General features: G+C 42.2%; 2 protein-coding genes across 2 annotated transcripts; both read right to left on the bottom strand.

Moving 5' to 3' along the window:
- Nucleotides 1-1,843: 1,843 nt before the first annotated feature.
- On the bottom strand, nucleotides 1,844-12,525 carry barx2 (BARX homeobox 2). Its single transcript, XM_049576862.1, has 4 exons — nucleotides 12,116-12,525; nucleotides 6,870-7,179; nucleotides 3,948-4,032; nucleotides 1,844-3,598 (listed from the first exon to the last, which is right to left on the bottom strand). The coding sequence occupies exons 1-4, from the start codon at nucleotides 12,300-12,302 to the stop codon at nucleotides 3,314-3,316; spliced, it is 867 nt and encodes a 288-aa protein (XP_049432819.1). The 5' UTR covers nucleotides 12,303-12,525; the 3' UTR covers nucleotides 1,844-3,313.
- Nucleotides 12,526-15,788: 3,263 nt separating this feature from the next.
- rbm7 (RNA binding motif protein 7) lies at nucleotides 15,789-17,427 on the bottom strand. Its single transcript, XM_049576863.1, has 2 exons — nucleotides 16,989-17,427; nucleotides 15,789-16,727 (listed from the first exon to the last, which is right to left on the bottom strand). Exons 1-2 carry the CDS (start codon nucleotides 17,181-17,183, stop codon nucleotides 16,371-16,373), a joined length of 552 nt encoding a protein of 183 aa, XP_049432820.1. The 5' UTR covers nucleotides 17,184-17,427; the 3' UTR covers nucleotides 15,789-16,370.
- Between the last annotated feature and the right edge of the window lie 976 nt (nucleotides 17,428-18,403).

Genomic DNA, 18,403 nt, shown 5'->3' on the forward strand with positions numbered 1-18,403 from the left:
CAAGCTGCAGGGCCAATTCTAAATATCAAAGTTTAATGAATTCCAAATAAATAGCTACTGTAAGTAAATGCCAACAGTTGTTAGCATACATTCTTAAAGTCATAATACAAGTTGCCTGTCCCTTTTACCAGGCAGTTGGAGGTAGTTATTTAAATAGTTTAAGTGATGGGGACAATGAATGGTAATGACTAATATGGCAACACTGAAAGAGACTAGGGATAGACCGATATGGATTTTTTTAGGGCCGATGCCGATACCGATTTTTTTCCATCACCCTTAGCCATGACCGATTATGGACTGCCGATTTTCTTGAGCCGATATTTGGGGCCAATACTGCTTTTGCTCCCTCAATTTACATTAAAAAAATGACACAATGATAACAAATATTACAGGTCTCAAGTTTAAAATAAGAAACATTTATTGAACAGTAAAAAATACTAAAACAAGATGGAAAGTTGAGGTAGAACAGGTAGAATATTATTATTATTATTATTATTATTATTATACATTCAAATAAAAAAGAGTTCAGTGCTCTGAAATCTTCCAGTAATGTCTTTATAAAATAAACAAATATTTAAGCTGAAGCATAAATAAAACAACAACTACTGTACACAGTAGGATTCAACAACTTTGTTCAACTTAACCACATACTTTCAAATGAAAAAAAATGCCAGGGAAAAATAAATCCACGAACCCATGCGCGTATCGGCCAATGCCGATACAAGTAAAAAAACTCAAATATCGGCCCGATGTATTGGCCGGCCGATGTATCTGTCTATCCTTAAAAGAGACACACTGTTGGTAGTAATCCATGCAAACATCCTTCATTGTTTATTTTTCACATTCCACATGCTGGTGACAGTGACAGAGCTTTGATAGTATGATTGATTAACATACTAGCAATTACTCCCAATACCAGTTCCAACAATAACGACCTGTAACGCTTAAAAATGTTTCTCTTAAATATTTTTTACATCATTTTTTAACTTGGCTCTTGTATACTTGTCCATTTGTAGAGATATAATCATTGTGCATTGTTCCGCAGAAGTCCACTAAATCTTAACCAGATCCCATTAATGTATGTTCATATTCACATTTGTTGTAATCACACTCACCTGCTGTGCTTATAATCATGCTTTTAATAAGGCTGAAACAAGAATGATGAGACGCTACATCAGCAAATATGCATTGCACAGGAAAAGACTTAAGTAAAGACGGAAAAGTTTTCTCTTCCATCACCTGTTCTGTGGAAAAAGACGGCATGTTTTGACTTTTTTCCCGTGACAAAACAAGTTTATTGTCAGACTGAAAAAGCAAAATGTTCGATCATACTTCCATGAAGTGTCGGGGCCTCTGCTGCTGAACGTGCACACATATGAAGCATACTTGAGAATGTTTACACAAGGCGTTAAAGTGCAGTACACATTACACAATGCAAACCCGCGCTGTTTGCTCTTCAAACCATCCATGTCCGGTATCAGGCACTAAAAATACACTTCAGACTTGCTCAGGGTCACAGAGGAGCCCTCAGGTGCACTGCAGGCCATCTTGTTTGCTGTACAGATAAAGATGATAAATGTCACAACACAGAGTGCTTAAATGCTTTGTTCTCTTGAATGTGATTTATGGCGAACTTTGACTAAAGCTAATACATCTTCAAAGGCTTCCTCGGTAATGGATCTGCCTGAACTCCAGCCTGACAGGTCTACTGTAACTGTTTGATTTACACACACTTAGCATGACGTGACAGTGCATCTGAGAATTATCTGAGTCAGAGTCATACCAAAGAATCCTGTTGGCGACTTTAATTGTTGTTGATTGTTTTCATGAGAGACACACCAAAACAGTTTGTTAGAATATCCGGTTGCATACAGAGCATGCAAAACCAGGACAGTTGCAGCAAATAATACCAGATGGAATTTAAATGATTGCTATTTTATTAAGTGCATTTAAATACATAAACACACACTCGTATATAGTAAAAATGATTGTACACAAACCTAAAAAAAAAACTGCAAACAAGCTTACCAAACAAGTATTATTATTTACATCAGAAAAATACTGCACTTTTCATATGAAACAATAACAAATAAAAATAAATCTGTATAATTCAAAAAAGGGAAACTCTTTAATTACAAATCTTTGCAAGGAAAGAAAATAGAGCTGGAAGTGTACGGAGAAGTCGGTGACAGGCAGTTGAAGACAGTGTTATGTTAATGCAAGTCTAACATACTGATTGGGGTACTTATGCGAAGCCTGCAGGCTGAAAAGGTCTTCGAGATTTTAAATGTTCAGCATTTGCTGTGCATCTTTGGCACAGGCTATGATTTATTCCCTCTGAGAATCTCTGACAGCTTAAGAGTCTTAGTGGCCTCGTGGCAGAAAGCAGAGTCATCCCGACTCCCACGAAAGGAGAAAAAAGATCAGGGACGGCAGTAACATTGTACATACAAACTATTTAATCCAATTTAAAACAGCGGTAAAAATACTGTTTTACATATATATCCGAAAAGACCATATATTTTATACTTTGTACACATTTCTACAGTATAATACAGTGTATGGCTTGGCAGAAATATTGACTTTTCAGATTGAAAAAAAATAAAAATGCAAGCTTTACTGACCAAATAGTGAACACATTTTTGCACCTTAAAGCTGCAGAGGAACTCCAATGTAAACACAGAAGTGCTCTTCAAAACTTTACAACTCTGTCTCCAAAAAACGGCACATGTAATGAAAAATCACTGTAAAAAATATACTTGCATTTTATAGTTATTTTATCAACACTTTAAAAGCTTTCCTCTGAGACCAACAAGGCACTGTAGCCATTTAATATGATAGTTTTTGGCAGTGAAGTGGCTTATAATACAGAGATACATAGAGAAAGTACAGTAAGGCAGATCTTGTCTTTTTTGGCACATGCACTATGTGAGGCAGCTTGGAGGGTCAGTGGTGTGTGTGATCGTTCATGGTTGTAATGCACAGTAAGGTGATGTGGTGTTTTGCTTTGACTGACCTGCTTGGACTGGACAGATTTACACTCCTTATACCAGGGACCTGCTCAAATACACTTTTTAAAGGCCAGATTTTTACCAGTGCAACCAGTGTCTATGCATTTTAGCTCTTTGTACGGTACATTTTCTGATACACCAAAACAATAAAAAGGCTACATTAGGTAAAGATTGGGTTCCAGCAATATGTTTCCAGTCAAATCCCTAAAGCAAATGGCTCTACACACCACACAGGCTTTTTACAGTGATCCTGAGGCACTATTTGTTTTCAGGTTGGCATCAGTCTTTGGTTTTGCTCTTGCTTAGCTGGCTGCGCGAGTCTCTGACTGCATGGGGAGTGTCGGCTCTCGCTCAGATCCCTCGACCGCCGCACTCGGATTGTGAGTTTCTGAGCTGAGATCTTGAGGTTCAAGCTGAGACGCATCTCCCCCGTGAGCTAGCACCGCCTCCTTCGTCGCGCTCCTCATCCTTTCCTCTTCCTCCCTCATTCTCCGCTCTTCAGCCTCTATTTCCTCCGTGGTAGGAATTGAGTTCTTCTTGGGTCTTCCCTTGGGCTTAGTCGGGGCCTCGTGACCTCCTTTGAGCACCTAGAATAACACACAGGCAATCTTAGTGGACTCCTCCTGGTAATAAATGGCAGCAGTCGGAGGCAATGCTCGCTATTATAGTAATTAAGAGAAGACGTATGGCTGCTGGCTGCCCCCATGTGCACTCATTCGTCTTTAATTTCAGGTCTTTTTTGTTGACCCTGCTACAAAAGTGTTTGCTCTCCCTGCCGTCATCATCGCTCAGACCTCTCACCACACCCTCTCATCCTGTGCTATTCACCTCTGTCAATGTTATAGCTCAGATCAGCATTACATGAATCAGTGTGTTAGCAGTGAAATCAAAGGAACATGTAAGGCTTTCCAACAGTCATTGCTAACTGTCTCTTACCAGTTTCTTCCACTTCATACGCCTGTTTTGGTACCATGTCTTCACCTGGAGCTGTGTGAGACCAAGTGACTGGGCCAGGTCTAACCTGCAAAATAGAAAAAAAACTGCACATTAGATGGATTTTTTATGTGCTTTCTGCAGTTGGGGTAACCTAAACAGGGTATGTAGCATGCGTGCTTTAAACTAATAGGCACTTTTCTTGGAAAGGACCATGTAGAATCCCTGTCTTTTTTTCCCAGAAACAATAAGAATCTTGACACTAATTGTGGTTTGTACCTTTCCACCAGGTATATAATGCAGCTCCATGCCTAGAGCTTGCCAGCATTGCAGCCTTAAGTACAGTATAAGACCTCTCTTACACTCTTAAGTCTTTGAATCTCACATCAAAGCTGATTTGCTAGTGGCCTCGAGTTTGACACTGTACACCTGCAGCTCAGGAAACACTGCTCGAAACATCTGTACCGAGGTCAGTAATCCAATCACGGCGCTTGTAGCCGGACGATTGGAGCTGTTGGGAGAGAATTCTGAATGCATCCACCACATGTGTTGATCCATGACTAATGGGGCTATTGGACGGTGTGTAATGTGATACATCAGGAAGAGACAGATAAAGTGAACAAGGCAGCCATTTGTAAAGGAAAAGAGCGGTTATCTGGGAGTTAGTTTTAAAATGAGATTTCCTCTTCCCTGCTCTTCTCAAAGTCTTTAACAGTCAGATGAAGGGAGTCGTGTCCCCTCCACCCCCCCCCCCCCCCCCACCACCACCACCACCACCAGTGAAAGGAACTGACTTCCATTTGATGGTGAAAGTGGAAGCCGAGATGGAGAAAAGGCGTGAACAGAATCTAAAAAGCAGAGCAACAACAAACCCGGGAGATTCAAGGGATCCTCTGCATAACCTTATACCTTACACATAAAGGGCTGTGTGTGGTTTTTGTGTGCGTGTATGTGTCTGCGCCTCAGAAAGCACCAGACATACAGGCAATCAAGCTGTCTATCAAACTCCACAATCATGCGTGCCCCAGTCTGTAGCAGTTCAACAACTGCAGGCAAGGAAAAGTAATTGCAGAAAAGGAAAACACCCCGCTTATTTATGGTCATTAGTTCTCAATGAAGAGAAACCACACACTCACAGCAACAGAAACAGTATTTGAGTTCCTTCCTTCAGGCTACTGCAAGACCGCCATTTTGTTCTACCTTCGCACCTTTCACAAGGGAATCTTGGGTGTAACTGAAAACCTTTTTTCATGATGATTATGATGATGACAGTAAAGATTATGAAGACACTAATTATTATAATTGTGAGCTGCAAAAAAAAAATCATTATTGCTCTGTGATATCAATAATTATAAGTCTTTTTCAGGGATATTTTTGGTTTAGGATCCTCTTGCCCCCGCGCATAGTCTCAACTCAAAACCACAGAGGTTGCAAGCCAAGAAAAGGGAGAGAAAAGAAAAGTTATCTTTGGATCATAACAAACCAAATTGGGGAGCACGCCGCACCTTTGATGTCGGGCTTTAAAGGGGGATTTTCTCTGTTGATGTTTTTCCACCAGCTGGGTATTTAATTAATTTTCAACGCGGTGTCAGAATCGGATATTTTGACAGGACACAGTATTTTGGCACAGCCATTCGTAAGGGTGGTTGGTTTTGATCACTGAGTTGTGCTCAGCCTCGGGGCTTCTGCTTTAAGATGAGGCATGGCGCCTTTCCAACGGCTCCAGGCAAGCCAAGATGTGATATATTTAATAATGCATCGTGGGAGTTTTCCCTACGGATAGGACGTAAATGGAATGACAAATAAATCTGGTTTATTCCAAATATGCTAATGTCTTTTCAGATTAGATGTGGTAAGCAGATACATTGCAAGGAGCATACAATGCATGGGATGTCTGTGTAGCTAGTTGCATGTCTAAACGCATGAACGCACCGTAAGTGAAGCCAGTTATTTGTGATTTTAATCGCTGCTGATGTACTCTCCGTATCTACATATGACACAAACATGGATGAGTAATGGTGGTGGAGTGTACCAGACATCCAATCTCTGCTTGATGCAAAGGTTCACAAGCAGTTTGAAATTCAGTGCATGTGATGGAAAGCTTTTTACAACGTATACGGTTCAATACTATTCTGGGTTATAATGGAAAAGCAGCCTGCAGGCCAAATATAAATGTGAGGCGCACAATAAAACTGGAAAATATAGTCTAACCTCATGTCAGGTCCCAAAAATGACCCGCAGCATGGAATTTAAGACACAGATATTAACATGTAGATTACTTCATCTTATTGTAGCAGTGTCCTTTATATACACCTGCACATGTGTGAAATGATTGGCAGTAAATCAATGTAATACATTTCTGTTTGCTTGTGTTGGCCCCCGTCCTCGCTCTCTTGAATAAGGCAGTGTTTCTTTGTTGGGGCTTTCTGCTGTTCGAGAGCTCAGGGTTAAAACGTTACTCTTGTCTCAACTAGAATGCTGAGGTAATGCTCTGGCTTAGACAAATTCACATTACATGAGACATTCCCCACAGGATAAATCAAAAATTATGATGTTAGGTTAACCACTGCTCGATAATTGCAGTTGCGGCTTTGGGAGTGTGTGTGTGTGTGCATGTGCATGTGCATGTACTGTACTTTAGAAATGCTCTGTATGCCAGGTAGGCAGGTTTTCAAAACGTCACAGTTGAGTGACGCTTATACAACTCTGGTAATTTTTTACATCAGGTTGAAATCTTAACTGTGGTATTAGTTTTACACATTGGTAGTTTGCTTTCTTTTTTTGTTTTAGGTAGCTGTGAGGTTGGCAGGCATGATTTACCTTCTTATTTTAATGTGTTTTGTGCAGTTGGTGTGTGTTTTCCTGCATGTACAACAGACTACTTAGACCTATCCAATCAGATGTGAGTATCTCAACTATACTGACCTATCAGGTGTGGACAGGTACTTCTGCTTCTGGAACTTCTTCTCCAGGCCCATCAGCTGCAGCTCAGTGAAGATGGTGCGGCTACGCCGTGGCTTCTTCAGGCGGGGCGTGCTGCGCTCTGTTTCTGACTCACTGCTGATGCTGAGGGGCGTCTGGCTGGGCGAGGGCTCGGAGCCTCGTGGATGCTGCGGGGAGAGCAGGTGTGAGGGGACCCCGCCCGGAGATGACGGTTGAGGGAGGTGCAAGGGCAGGTTGGGGGGCTGCCGCGTGATCACCGAGAGGAGAGGGTAGGCGCGTAGTGACGAGGAGCCTGGAGGAGCAGAGACAGTGCGTCAGTCGACAGAGAAATGCAGTGTAAAAAGAGGAAGATTATATCCTTTTGAATCACTGGGAGTTTTTAGTGAGCTCTTATGTGCCTCTCACCTCAGTTGTACCATTATCGACCGGCTGTAATTGCTTGGACAGGTTCATTTTTAATCGCCCTGTGTTTGCTGTGAAAAGTGTTTTGCTTTTGACCTCCTCCATGTAGAGGGCTGTGATCCCAATGACGCAGACTGTGTTTTACACCGCTCCTCTGAACCCTTCAAATGAATGATTATTTTTCAGAGGTTGTTAAATAATAACCGGCTTCCCAGCACAAACCCACACACCGAGTCTGACAGCATGATGTACACACACGCGCACACAATGAGCTGTAATAAAATCCCCCAAAACTAAATCAAACAGTTCAGCTAATAAACTTTTCTCCCTCACTCTTACACATCTACCCAGTCACAAACACACACATTTTTCGCTCTTCATCAGCACAGACAGAAGCAGCGAGACGCCAGAATCAATAAAAAAACCAACACTTGTCTGGAGCCGAGATGGGAGGGAAGGAGACCAGGAGGTTGGCCGAGAGGATGCGGCGAGGTCGACCAAAGTGAATATAATATCTGCCAGAAAAAATCCTTACGGCTTCAAATATAAAATCAATCCCTTGACCAAAATTTACAAGCCAACCGAGCACGGGGCAGACTGTAACGCCCGGGCTGATAAGGAGCAGCAGAGAGGACATGGGCAGGGGATTATGGGAGTGGAGGGGGAAGATATAGGGGAGATAAAAGGCTGCAATGGAGCAGGAGAAATAGGAGGTTTTCGCACACAGACACACAACACAACATGTGTGTTGCTGGTCTGTGGTGGAGCCATCTCCTTAATCTCTCATCGACCTCAAGAAACACACAGACACACATGTACACAGGCACCAATGACCACAGGAGACATAAAGTCAGATGTTGATTTTTTTTTTTTTTTTATTGCTGTTTCGTGCTTGTTTTCTGTTATCAGAAGTATATACATATATATAGAAGGTTGAGCATGTCTCTGTTTCTACTCTAACAGTAAAGGACATGAACACTTACACATAATGTGTACACTGTACCCCACTATTAGCATGAGGAGCGTTAAGTACTGCACACAAGTACACATGCAGGTAGGCCCAGTTGCTCGACGCACATACATACAGTCAGACACACACACACACAGACACACCAGACACTGCCTTGGGCTCATCATGACATCATGGTAAGGCGCTGAGGTCATCACTAATCCTCCGACGTGAGATTGCTGCTATCGCTACAAGTCTAGACAAGAAGACCTTTTTCTCTTGCTCTCCATTTATGTTGCTCTCCGTTTTTCTCTCTGCGAATCAGCTCTGTGTAAGTGTTTCTGATATCAGTGAATCACCACATCTAATGTTCTGTTATAGGAGGAATTTCACATGAGGTACAACAGTGAAGGGAGAGTGTCACTTGTGTCACAGCGGGGGAAAACATCTCAGTTTGTCTTCACGATGGTCAGGAAATCGCTTGTCAACAGAGAGCTTGAAGTTGTCTCCGGACAGTCCCTTTGAGGGAGCGCCGGAGAGAGACAGCAGAGAGGGAAATGTCAGCCGTCGTGGTGACTTTCCACTGACAGCGAAGCTGTCTCTCTGACATGTTGTTGACAAGTGCCAGTGTCCTGTCAATAGTCTACAAATAAACTGTTTGAGTAGCTGCAAGGGTGCAACTCAGCCCCGTGCACACTGATACTGTTGATAATCACAGTCGGAATGTAAGGACCGACACAAGTGCTTCTGGGGACCATTACAGAAGACATACCCGCTGAGAATAGATCAAGAGGAGCCGTTTGTTAAACATTCCTTTTAATACCAACAGTTTACTCTGTTGATCATGCAGCTATTACGACACACGGCTTTTTAAATGAACCATATTTCCTGCACCAGTCCACTCCTTATCATAGCATCTATACTTCTTTTTTTGTCAATGGGATGCTGACATGGATGATTCATTGCTTAGCTATGACTAGTGAAGGTGAATGTTTTGGGTATGAACTGTGTGGTGACAGCCAAGGAGCTACTCAATTAAACAGGTTTTGTTTTTTTGGCTTTGTCCTTGAAGCACAAATCAAACACTACCTGTGTGGGAGGGGCAACAGGCCACACAGCGCCTTTATCTGTCCTAATGTATTGCTTTAATTAGAATCATTCACCTTCAGGACATGACAGATTGGAGCAATTTAATGTCAGTCCTTAACAAATGGGAGAAGGAAAGTGTCAGGAGATTAATTGTCAGTATTTTCCCAGGCACACTGACAAACTTCTGTGGCTGAAGCTGTGCGTCTAGCATTACATTAAACGTAGACATTAACTATTTAATCGGAACCCTGCCTGAGCCACGCTGGTGCTCCTGTAGGCCTGTAGTTTCGAACTGATTTATCACTGATGCTCTGTCAAGATAGGAAAATCTGATGGCAGTGGGAAATGACAGGGAGGTGACAGGCTGTCAAACGTTATCCTTCCCTGAAGATGGAAGATGTGCGTTCATTTTGTCTTTGTGTGTGTGCATACTTGCCTGTGTGTGCTGACATGAGTGTAATCAACCTTCTCAAGCCGGCTTTATGCTTAATGGGAGACTTTATTGTCTGCAGTGGTTTAAGGTTTAAGATGGGATGAAAACCCTTTTGCTCACTTGGATTTCTGCTGTAAGCCCTCAGCCAGTACCAAACCAGTACGCAGCGGCCCTCGGGCTGCACACACTCCCGCTTTCTTTTTTTTTGTTTTTATTTTTCATCATGCTGTCAGGTGAGATTACACCACAGTTGATCTTAATCTCTCTCACCTCTTCCAGAAAGCACCACTAAAAGCCCTGCCCTGGGTCCTGCTGAGAGATGGGCCTCCAAATGAAATATTGTAACCTGCCATTACGTCGCTCAGTGTTCAGCACCAGGTCAGATCTCATTGTCTCTGATCTCGCTGTAACTGACAGAGAATTAGCGCCAAGATTATTAGCCACTTTTACCCTACATAATTACGCTCTGTATTTCATTACAGATAATTAAAACTAGACTGAGACTCACAATACAGTGTCACAGCACAAAACACAGGAAGACAATTATGTTGGTATGTTTGAGTGGCATACCAGTAATAAACAATACAGAACCAACAATTAATTTGTCGTCAACTCCTCCAGGCAACATTATTGGCATCACTGTCTTTCAGCGGCCTCCGCTGGTCGCAGGATGTTATAGCATCCCTTCCTTTGCAGAATGAAGAAGTCAACTTTCACTGTTCAGGGACCACGCAGGGGCCAGCCGCCTCTCTGTGTCCCAGGACGTGCAAGCCTGCCAGCTTCTATATCCAGCACTAAAAGCCATTGATGTTAGGGAATATACTGTGTCTCACACCCCCGCAGCTACAAATAAGTGGTGGGCACAGTGTTCTGATATGCAGGGCGGGTTACTCTATCCATCCGAACAGAGGGGTGCCAAAGCCCAGTCATAGTGCCCTCTCACATACACCAATCCATATCAGAGGGATGAGGGAATCGCTTCGCCTATTTTTAACCCTCCGCCGCTGTCATCATCAAATTGCAGTGGCTATTATTTCAGACTTTGGAGCAATTATCCTAATGGTTACTAGAGTGTGCAGTAGCCTTTCAGTTGTTTGGATTCATCTGGAATTACAATTGAGAATGGGTTTTGTTTTGACAAGGTAGCATGTGCTGTGCCAGCTGAGCTTTGTCCTGCTATTTTGGTCATTTTTGACAACTTCAAGACACAGCTAAAGGCTGCAGAATATGCCAGTCTGTCAATCAGTATCTCATGGAGGGATCTGGGTAATTCTAACCATCTTACTGAAAGGAAAATGAGAGGAAGCACTTCATGGGGCTTGTAACAGTTGGGAGGAGAGGGATTATCATTCAAAGGGAATCAGCTTTAAAGTGCAGTGATTGGATCAAGCATTTGTAAGTTTGCATTCTGTATTTCCGTCCATGTCAATCATGATAAATCAGTGTGCAGTATAATTCATTTTTTGCAGGGTGGTGTGACCAACCTCGCTGTAACTTTTTAACACTATCAAGATACAATCATCTCAATTTTTAAATGTCCAGCAGCACAAAAACTCATTAAGGAAGGCCTCTGGTTAAGAAGAATAACTATTACTAAAATGAAATTAGACCAAATACAGTTTGAAGCAAAGTAACCACTGGCTTCCAGAGTAAGATTTCACTTTTTTATCTGTCCCACTGCCACTCCATTGACCTTTATGTGTAACTATTATCAATTCAGTCATTCATCAGTTCAGCAAAAGCCCCGAAGCCTCGCTCAGGCGACCGCACGTCTTTGATTTTAAACGTTCAGCTGCAGTGATTTATAATGTGAAGCACAGAGTGAGGAAGGTGTTGCAACTTTGGGAGGAAGCGTGCATATATTAATTGTGATTCATGTGAAGATACTTCTGATGCACACCTACAAATTCAAATGACTAAGAGGAGCAACTAAGGATACGTAATGGTGACAAATATTCCCATACGCACAGTGAAGCCAGAGGGAATTATTGGTTATCACAACTTTTTGGCACTACACCAGTTTTGTCACCAGTATAACCCACCACACACTTAAATACAATGTACATTTAACCCATCTGATATCGGTTGTAAAGTCTCTGTACTGTAAATTCACATTTCTTGACCCATGCACCATTAAAATGTGTCATCCTTTTTAATTTTAAATACAACATCCCTCTAATAATGGCATTCATCTCATGCGTAAAAGTGTCAGGATCTCCAAATAACCTTTTCTCGCTTTCCCACAAATCTGCAAATTGAAACAACTGCCTTGTTACGTTTATCTATTCTTCTGTTTCGTAATTGGTCACACACCGACACACACACACACACATATATAAAAGAGAGTCCTCTTACCCGAGCATGAATGAAGAGGCTTCGGCCGCACAATAAGCGAAGGACACACCGAGTAGAGTGAAAGTTTCTCAAAATAATCACAAGTCTCCTTGGAGAGGATCTCATCAATCATGAAAGTCTTGTAGCGCCGCCTGGCAGCCTTCAGCTGTCCGGGGGAGGAGAGCCTCAACTCGGCTTGACAGTGCATGATCTGTCCCTGTGCGCCGTGCGCTGTCGTCGCTGCGCAATATAAGGTTTTTGTTCACTAATATCTAACGTTGTGCGGCTTGAACCGTGTGGCACACGCGACTGCTGCAGTTCATGCGTTTGAATAATTCATTGTTTGCCTTTCAGAATGCAGTTTAAGCTTTCCCTCAAGTGTCGTGGTGGAGATCAGTAGCCTTCAACTTGAGCTGCGCAGCGCGCCACAGTGGTAATGAACTGAGTGCGAGCTGTGCGCACACCCACTGCTATATAAACCATCCCTGAACACATCTCTGCTGCTCCATCTAACCCTGCTCCCTCCCTCCCTCCCCTGTCTCTCTGTCACAGATACATTCATGTACTGTACATACACATGACCACCTCCCAAACACTCCCCCACCACTGAAAACTTCTCTCTCTCTCTGTCTGTGATTTATTTTACATATTAGTTGCGCAACTTGTTAATTCCCCTCTAGAAGTTGTGAATTAGGTCATATTGCAACAGAAAAATAAAACTAATGTAGCCTAATCAATACAAATAGTCAATTTTAAACGGAATATTCAGGCTATTAAAGTTTCAGATCGAAAGACTCGTGATATGAGTCATTTGGAGCTAAAATCGTGCCGCTTCTTGTTTAAAGCGTTTAAGTTAAATTATTTGACTTTATCAGTTATTAATATTTTAGCTATTGATTACCCGCCTGTGAATTATTTTCTAATTAAATGAACTTTTTTTAAAAGTCGCTTAAAACGTGCATTAGTCCACACAGTCTATTATTTCAATTTATTTTTTAAACTTAACATTTATGCTGAAAAAAAGGAGAATTAAACTAATAGTGTCACAAGGAAAAATACTTTTCTTTCTTTCCTTCTTTCTTTCTCTCTCATTCCTCCTTTGTCTTTCTTTCCGTCTTTGTTTTTCTTTATTTATTTCGGTGTCGGTTTAATAACGTCATTGTGTCCATTTAGTTACACTTAGAATGGCAAATTAAACTATATAAACTTTATTTTGATTATTATTTAAATTGTGTAATTATTGTTAGTATTTAACGTGATAATAATAATTAAAATAACAACATTTGTCGCAAAATATGATTGTTCTTGTTCCTATATAATAAAAACACCAACATTTAGTTTACTTTTATTAAAGAAGCAAAAACTCAGTTAGCAGAGCTGCAGTTAAAGGCCAAGTCGGAAATGTCGTTTTCAAGGAAACTGATGCAGTCATAAATTATTATAATAATTACTATTAACAACTGAGTGCGCGCGCATGGCGTGAATGCACACTGAATGAGTAGAAATATCTCTCTTTTTGATATCTTAAATAAAATAGGCTGCCGCGAAATAAAAACAGGAGTACCTGTAGTTTATATTCCAGGCTCTGTCTTGGCATACATTAGGGTTTTAATCGAAGATAAAAATATATTTTATGAATATTATTTTGCAGTCAAATCAGACAGGCTTTAAGAGAAAGTATCAGTGTCGGCTCCGGGCTGATGAGTCTGACATTAGTGTGAGGAAATACCTCTCATACTGGCACGTTCAGTTTACTTGACAGGGGAAACCATGACAGAAACCTTTTTTGCATTTTTTATTTTTCCATAAATCTGCCTTTTAGTGATGTTTATATGACAAATTGCTGTTTATTTTCTTATTTTCTATCTGTGGAAACTCTTTCGGGTGTTGCAGCTTTGAGCAGGCAGCCCATTTGTTTTGGAAACTAAATAGAGGAGGTCTTTTTTTTTTTTTTTTTTTAACTATTTACAGGTTGTAATTTAACTATAATATAACACAAATAATCCCCGTGAGGAACCCCCGGTGCAGGTAGAGTTTCAAGTACAGTCTGTGTCCTCAGGAGGGGAACCGATTATCATCAGAAGCATTGGGAATACGTGCAACTCAGTGGAGGCTCGTGTCTCCCGGAGCCGTCGTGTTCAAAGTGTGGGAGGATTATGGAGGAGGAAATATGGGAGCTGTGCATGGGAAAGATCGGCTTCTTGTTCAGAGGTTTGATGGCTTGATCAAAGAGGGGGAGATGAGAACAACTGCTGTGGAGTGTATTTTACTTTGAGGGGGGTGCAGAGGGAAGTCAGTGCAGAAATGTATATATAAAAAAAGAGGTGCTAAAAGTTCACCTTAAAATTTTAAACACAAAATATTTAAACTAAAATGTTATACTTTTCTGATAATTGTTTTTTGTAAATTATTCTTTCATTACATTGCATGAAGCTCATTTTTGGAAGTTTTTACAGAGGAAATTGTGCAGTTAGGCCCGTGGGCTTCTTCCAAATGTTCTTCCACAGACTATGACTAACTAAATTAGGCCTATATCTCGGGCTACTGTGGCACTATGAACCCATCGACCTGAGGTGGTGCCAAGATCCGGGACTCAAGGCTGCAGGCATCTTGTCACTTGTGGTTTGCGTTGCGGGTCTGCTACAGAGGGAGGGTCTCTGGATGTTTGGAAGTGGATCATTTCAGCAGACACGCTTCTATATAAGTCCACACAGGAGCGGCTACTGAGCGGCCTCTCTAATCCGCCTGCTCCAGGGTTGGAGACGCCAGCCAGATCAACCAATTAAAAGAGTTATGCCACAGCCAGAAGCGTAATAAGGGCCTTCCTAGTACTGACACCGAGCAGAGGATACTCTCTATTAGAGCGATTTGAGAGCATCAGGATGCAATCTGACACGAGGCAGATTACAGGCAAGACACAGAGCTTAGTGCGGAGGGTGCAAATGCACCTCCACTTTTGGACACCGGGAGATTTATTGGGGGATGTAGTTGTCGATACTGCGCGGGGAGCCTGTGTCGGTGGCATAAGCACTTTCGGAAGGGTAGATTATGACCCTGACGCGGACATTAAGGGATTTGATCATCACTTCGTTGTAAGCAAGTCCGAATAGAGACACCAAGGCATCAACGCCGAAAGGCTGATCGCAACATGAGATGTTCAGGATCAAAGTGCTGCTAATTCTGGGATGGGACAATTCTTTCATATCTGCAAATTGACAAAAACCTGCGCCATTTGCAAAGTGGTGTTAAGACTCTTCTGATAAAAGACAACAGAGATAGTACCGTGCTCAACTGTGGGGAACATGAAATAAACCTTAACATAATTGTGTGCTGTCAAGTGAGCAGGCTGGGTGTCAAATCCATGTAAAGACTTGAAGGCATCCTAAATAGAAAGGTCAAATGTAGGAGCTGATCATGTGGCTCAGTTATATTTACCATCTTAATTGATTCAATAAAAGGATGTGTGTGGCGCCACCTGTAGATTACTCCATAACCCAGTGCACAAGCATATTAGTTACACCCAGGGCCATTTATAGGTGCAGATAAGGCCATGTGTGCATGCATTACTGCATGTAGCATCAACATACAATAGCTCACTTAGCTTAGTGCATACACAAAGAGCTGTAAATAGCATTCACGATGTAGTCAAGACCCAGGCATTTGTGGTGTGGCCACATGAAAGACAGTGCGACAGTCAAATGAAAGGAGCTTTATAATAATGAAAATGTTGCATTTTAAAACAGTTTGTCTTACAGACTCAGAATAAAAAAATAAAATAAAGCCAGTTTTTTTTAGAAAGAGCAAGGTCAATAGATATAACATTAAGAAAGGATGGTGCCCTCTTGCCGTAAAGGTGGTGCTGGTGGAATCTTTAGCTGGAACTTTTGTTCTTTTTTGCAAAGTACCTGAAGAATTTCTAGGAGCACCATTTAAATACTTTTTGCATAACATAAAACTTGCCAAAAGCCTAAATCTTTTTTTTAAATACATGTTTTTTTCCTCATACTTCCAAAATGACCACCAGTCATGTCTGATTTTTTCTGCCCTTGCTCTTAGCTCAAAACATCTGTGAGGAAAAACTCACACGACGAACTGTACAAATTTAAAAATGCCTTAAAAGTAAACAAAAGTCTGTCTAAGGCATAAAATATCAAATCTTCAAACTAGCAGGATCATGTACAAACAACCTGAGTATACATGTGAGTCTGTCAACATTTATGACATGTTGTAGTGAGCTGTCCGTAATTTTGTGAAGAATTGAAGTCTTTCCGGTGTCTCAGTACCGTCGCCATCTGTTATCTTGGTAGCCACGGTTACCCCTATCATCGTGATGTCTGTTGCCACCTCTGCTGTCATGGTGGCGGTTGGCGCTCCTGTCGTTCTGATGGTGATAGTTGTCCCGGCTGTGGCCGTGTTGCTGGTGACGGCCTTGACCGTGGTCATCTGCGTAGCGCTGATTTCTGTTACCGCTGTTCGTGTGGGATGGATGCCGATAGGGGGAGCTGTCGTGCTGCCTTGAGCCGCCTCCGCCGGAATTTCCACCTGCAGACGTCTGCCTCTGCAGAGGCTTGGAGAAGTTGCCGTTCAACTGCTCAAGCTGCTGCAGGTGGAGCTGCCACATCATGTTGTTCATCTACAGATGAAGGAGAAGACAGATAACATGACCCGTGTTTTATACAGTTCACTGAGGCCAAAAAGCTTGTTTCTATTCCTGTCAAATTACACAGTGTAGACATCTCTTCACTTGTTAAAGAGGAGCAGAGGCACAGTTTAAATAAAAACAAGCAAAGAGCAGGTCTGAACACGCGACGTATTAAAATAGGAACCATAAAATCTATCATGACTGTGTGGTGCTGTGTCATCATAAAAGTAAAAAAAAAAAAAAAAAGGTTACCATGACATGCTTCTGCAGATTATCGGGAGATGAAAGGGACCTCTGCATTTGGTGCGAAGGAGTATAGGAAGGAGGGCTGAACTGGTTCGGGGTCCTGGAAAAGTCAAGCAAAGCAATGTCAAATGTTTTCTCATCAAAAAAAAGAAGTATCAATACCGCCCACTTTTGCAAAATCAATGTCTGACCTCTCAACATTTTTGATTATTTAAAGAGGACCTATGGTGCCAATTTTCAGGTTCATACATGTATTTAAGGTTTCTTCTAACGTGTTTACGTGCTTAGATTGTCATTATTATTCTCTCTCACAAAGCCCAGTCTGCTCTCATTTGGTCTGTGTTTCCTGGTCTTCAATATTTCAGCGTCTCTGCGCCGTCACTGCAGCCGTAGCATGACAGTAACGGAGAGTAGCGGCACTTTCTACTGTGAAAAATCACCAACAAATGCTGGACTTCAGGGAAATGTTCTGTCCTCACTTTGTAAGACACATCTGATGAAGTGACTCTCTCTGTCTCTCTCACACACACACATACACACTCACACACAGACAAGAGCTCATCACTGGCAGCATGCCACCCCGTTTCAACACCCTCCCAAAACAAATGGATGCAAAAATCTTCTGAGGGGTGTCCGAGCCGCTGCGTTTCTTTACAGCCTTCTCTCCCGTTTCAACATGCTTGTTATCTCAATATCGGCTCTGCATGTTGCTGTCCTGCTGACATGCTCTGACTTCATTTTCATATCTGCGACTCCCTCTCTCGCGTTTTGTCTCCCTCTCTCGAACACGCACACACACATTAAGGGAGAGATCCATCCTGTTGCTACAGTGCTGCAGTGCTGAGTAGCAGTATCAGAAAGAGCGAGGGGGAGAGAGGGATGTCTGGCATCGGCCCCACACCACAAAACGGACTGCGGCAGGGCATTCAAGACCCTTTTTTACTTTTTCATCATTTAACTGAAACAGCAACCCCCCCATTCCCCACTTCTCCCTAGAGAGGGTGTCCGATGACTAATATTAACTTACAGTGTGTGATTAAGAGCATGGAGGCAGCATCTGTTGCAGTAAAAAGAATAAGGGACAATTCCTTTGCACACACTATTCCCTCCTCCCCACTCCTCCCATTACCTCCACCCCGTTAACCATTCCAGAAAGTGAGGTGTCAGCACATTTCAGATGGCCTGGCTCACCCCTGATGCCTGCCTGTTGAGGAGCAGAATCATGCCCTTTGCCAAAGGTGCCATATGGAGGGTGTTTTATAGCCGGGGAATAGAGGGGAAATGGCTGTCCTAGAGGAATAATTAAGAAATGGATCCCCCACAGTATAAAGCTCATCACATCACAAATCTCCAGCCTCTCTGGATATTCCATCTCCAACTTCCCTACTCCTCTCTGCTGCTGCTTTTTAAAGCCTCCAACA

This window comes from Epinephelus fuscoguttatus, linkage group LG5, assembly GCF_011397635.1.
Source record: "Epinephelus fuscoguttatus linkage group LG5, E.fuscoguttatus.final_Chr_v1".
NCBI lineage: Eukaryota > Metazoa > Chordata > Actinopteri > Perciformes > Serranidae > Epinephelus > Epinephelus fuscoguttatus.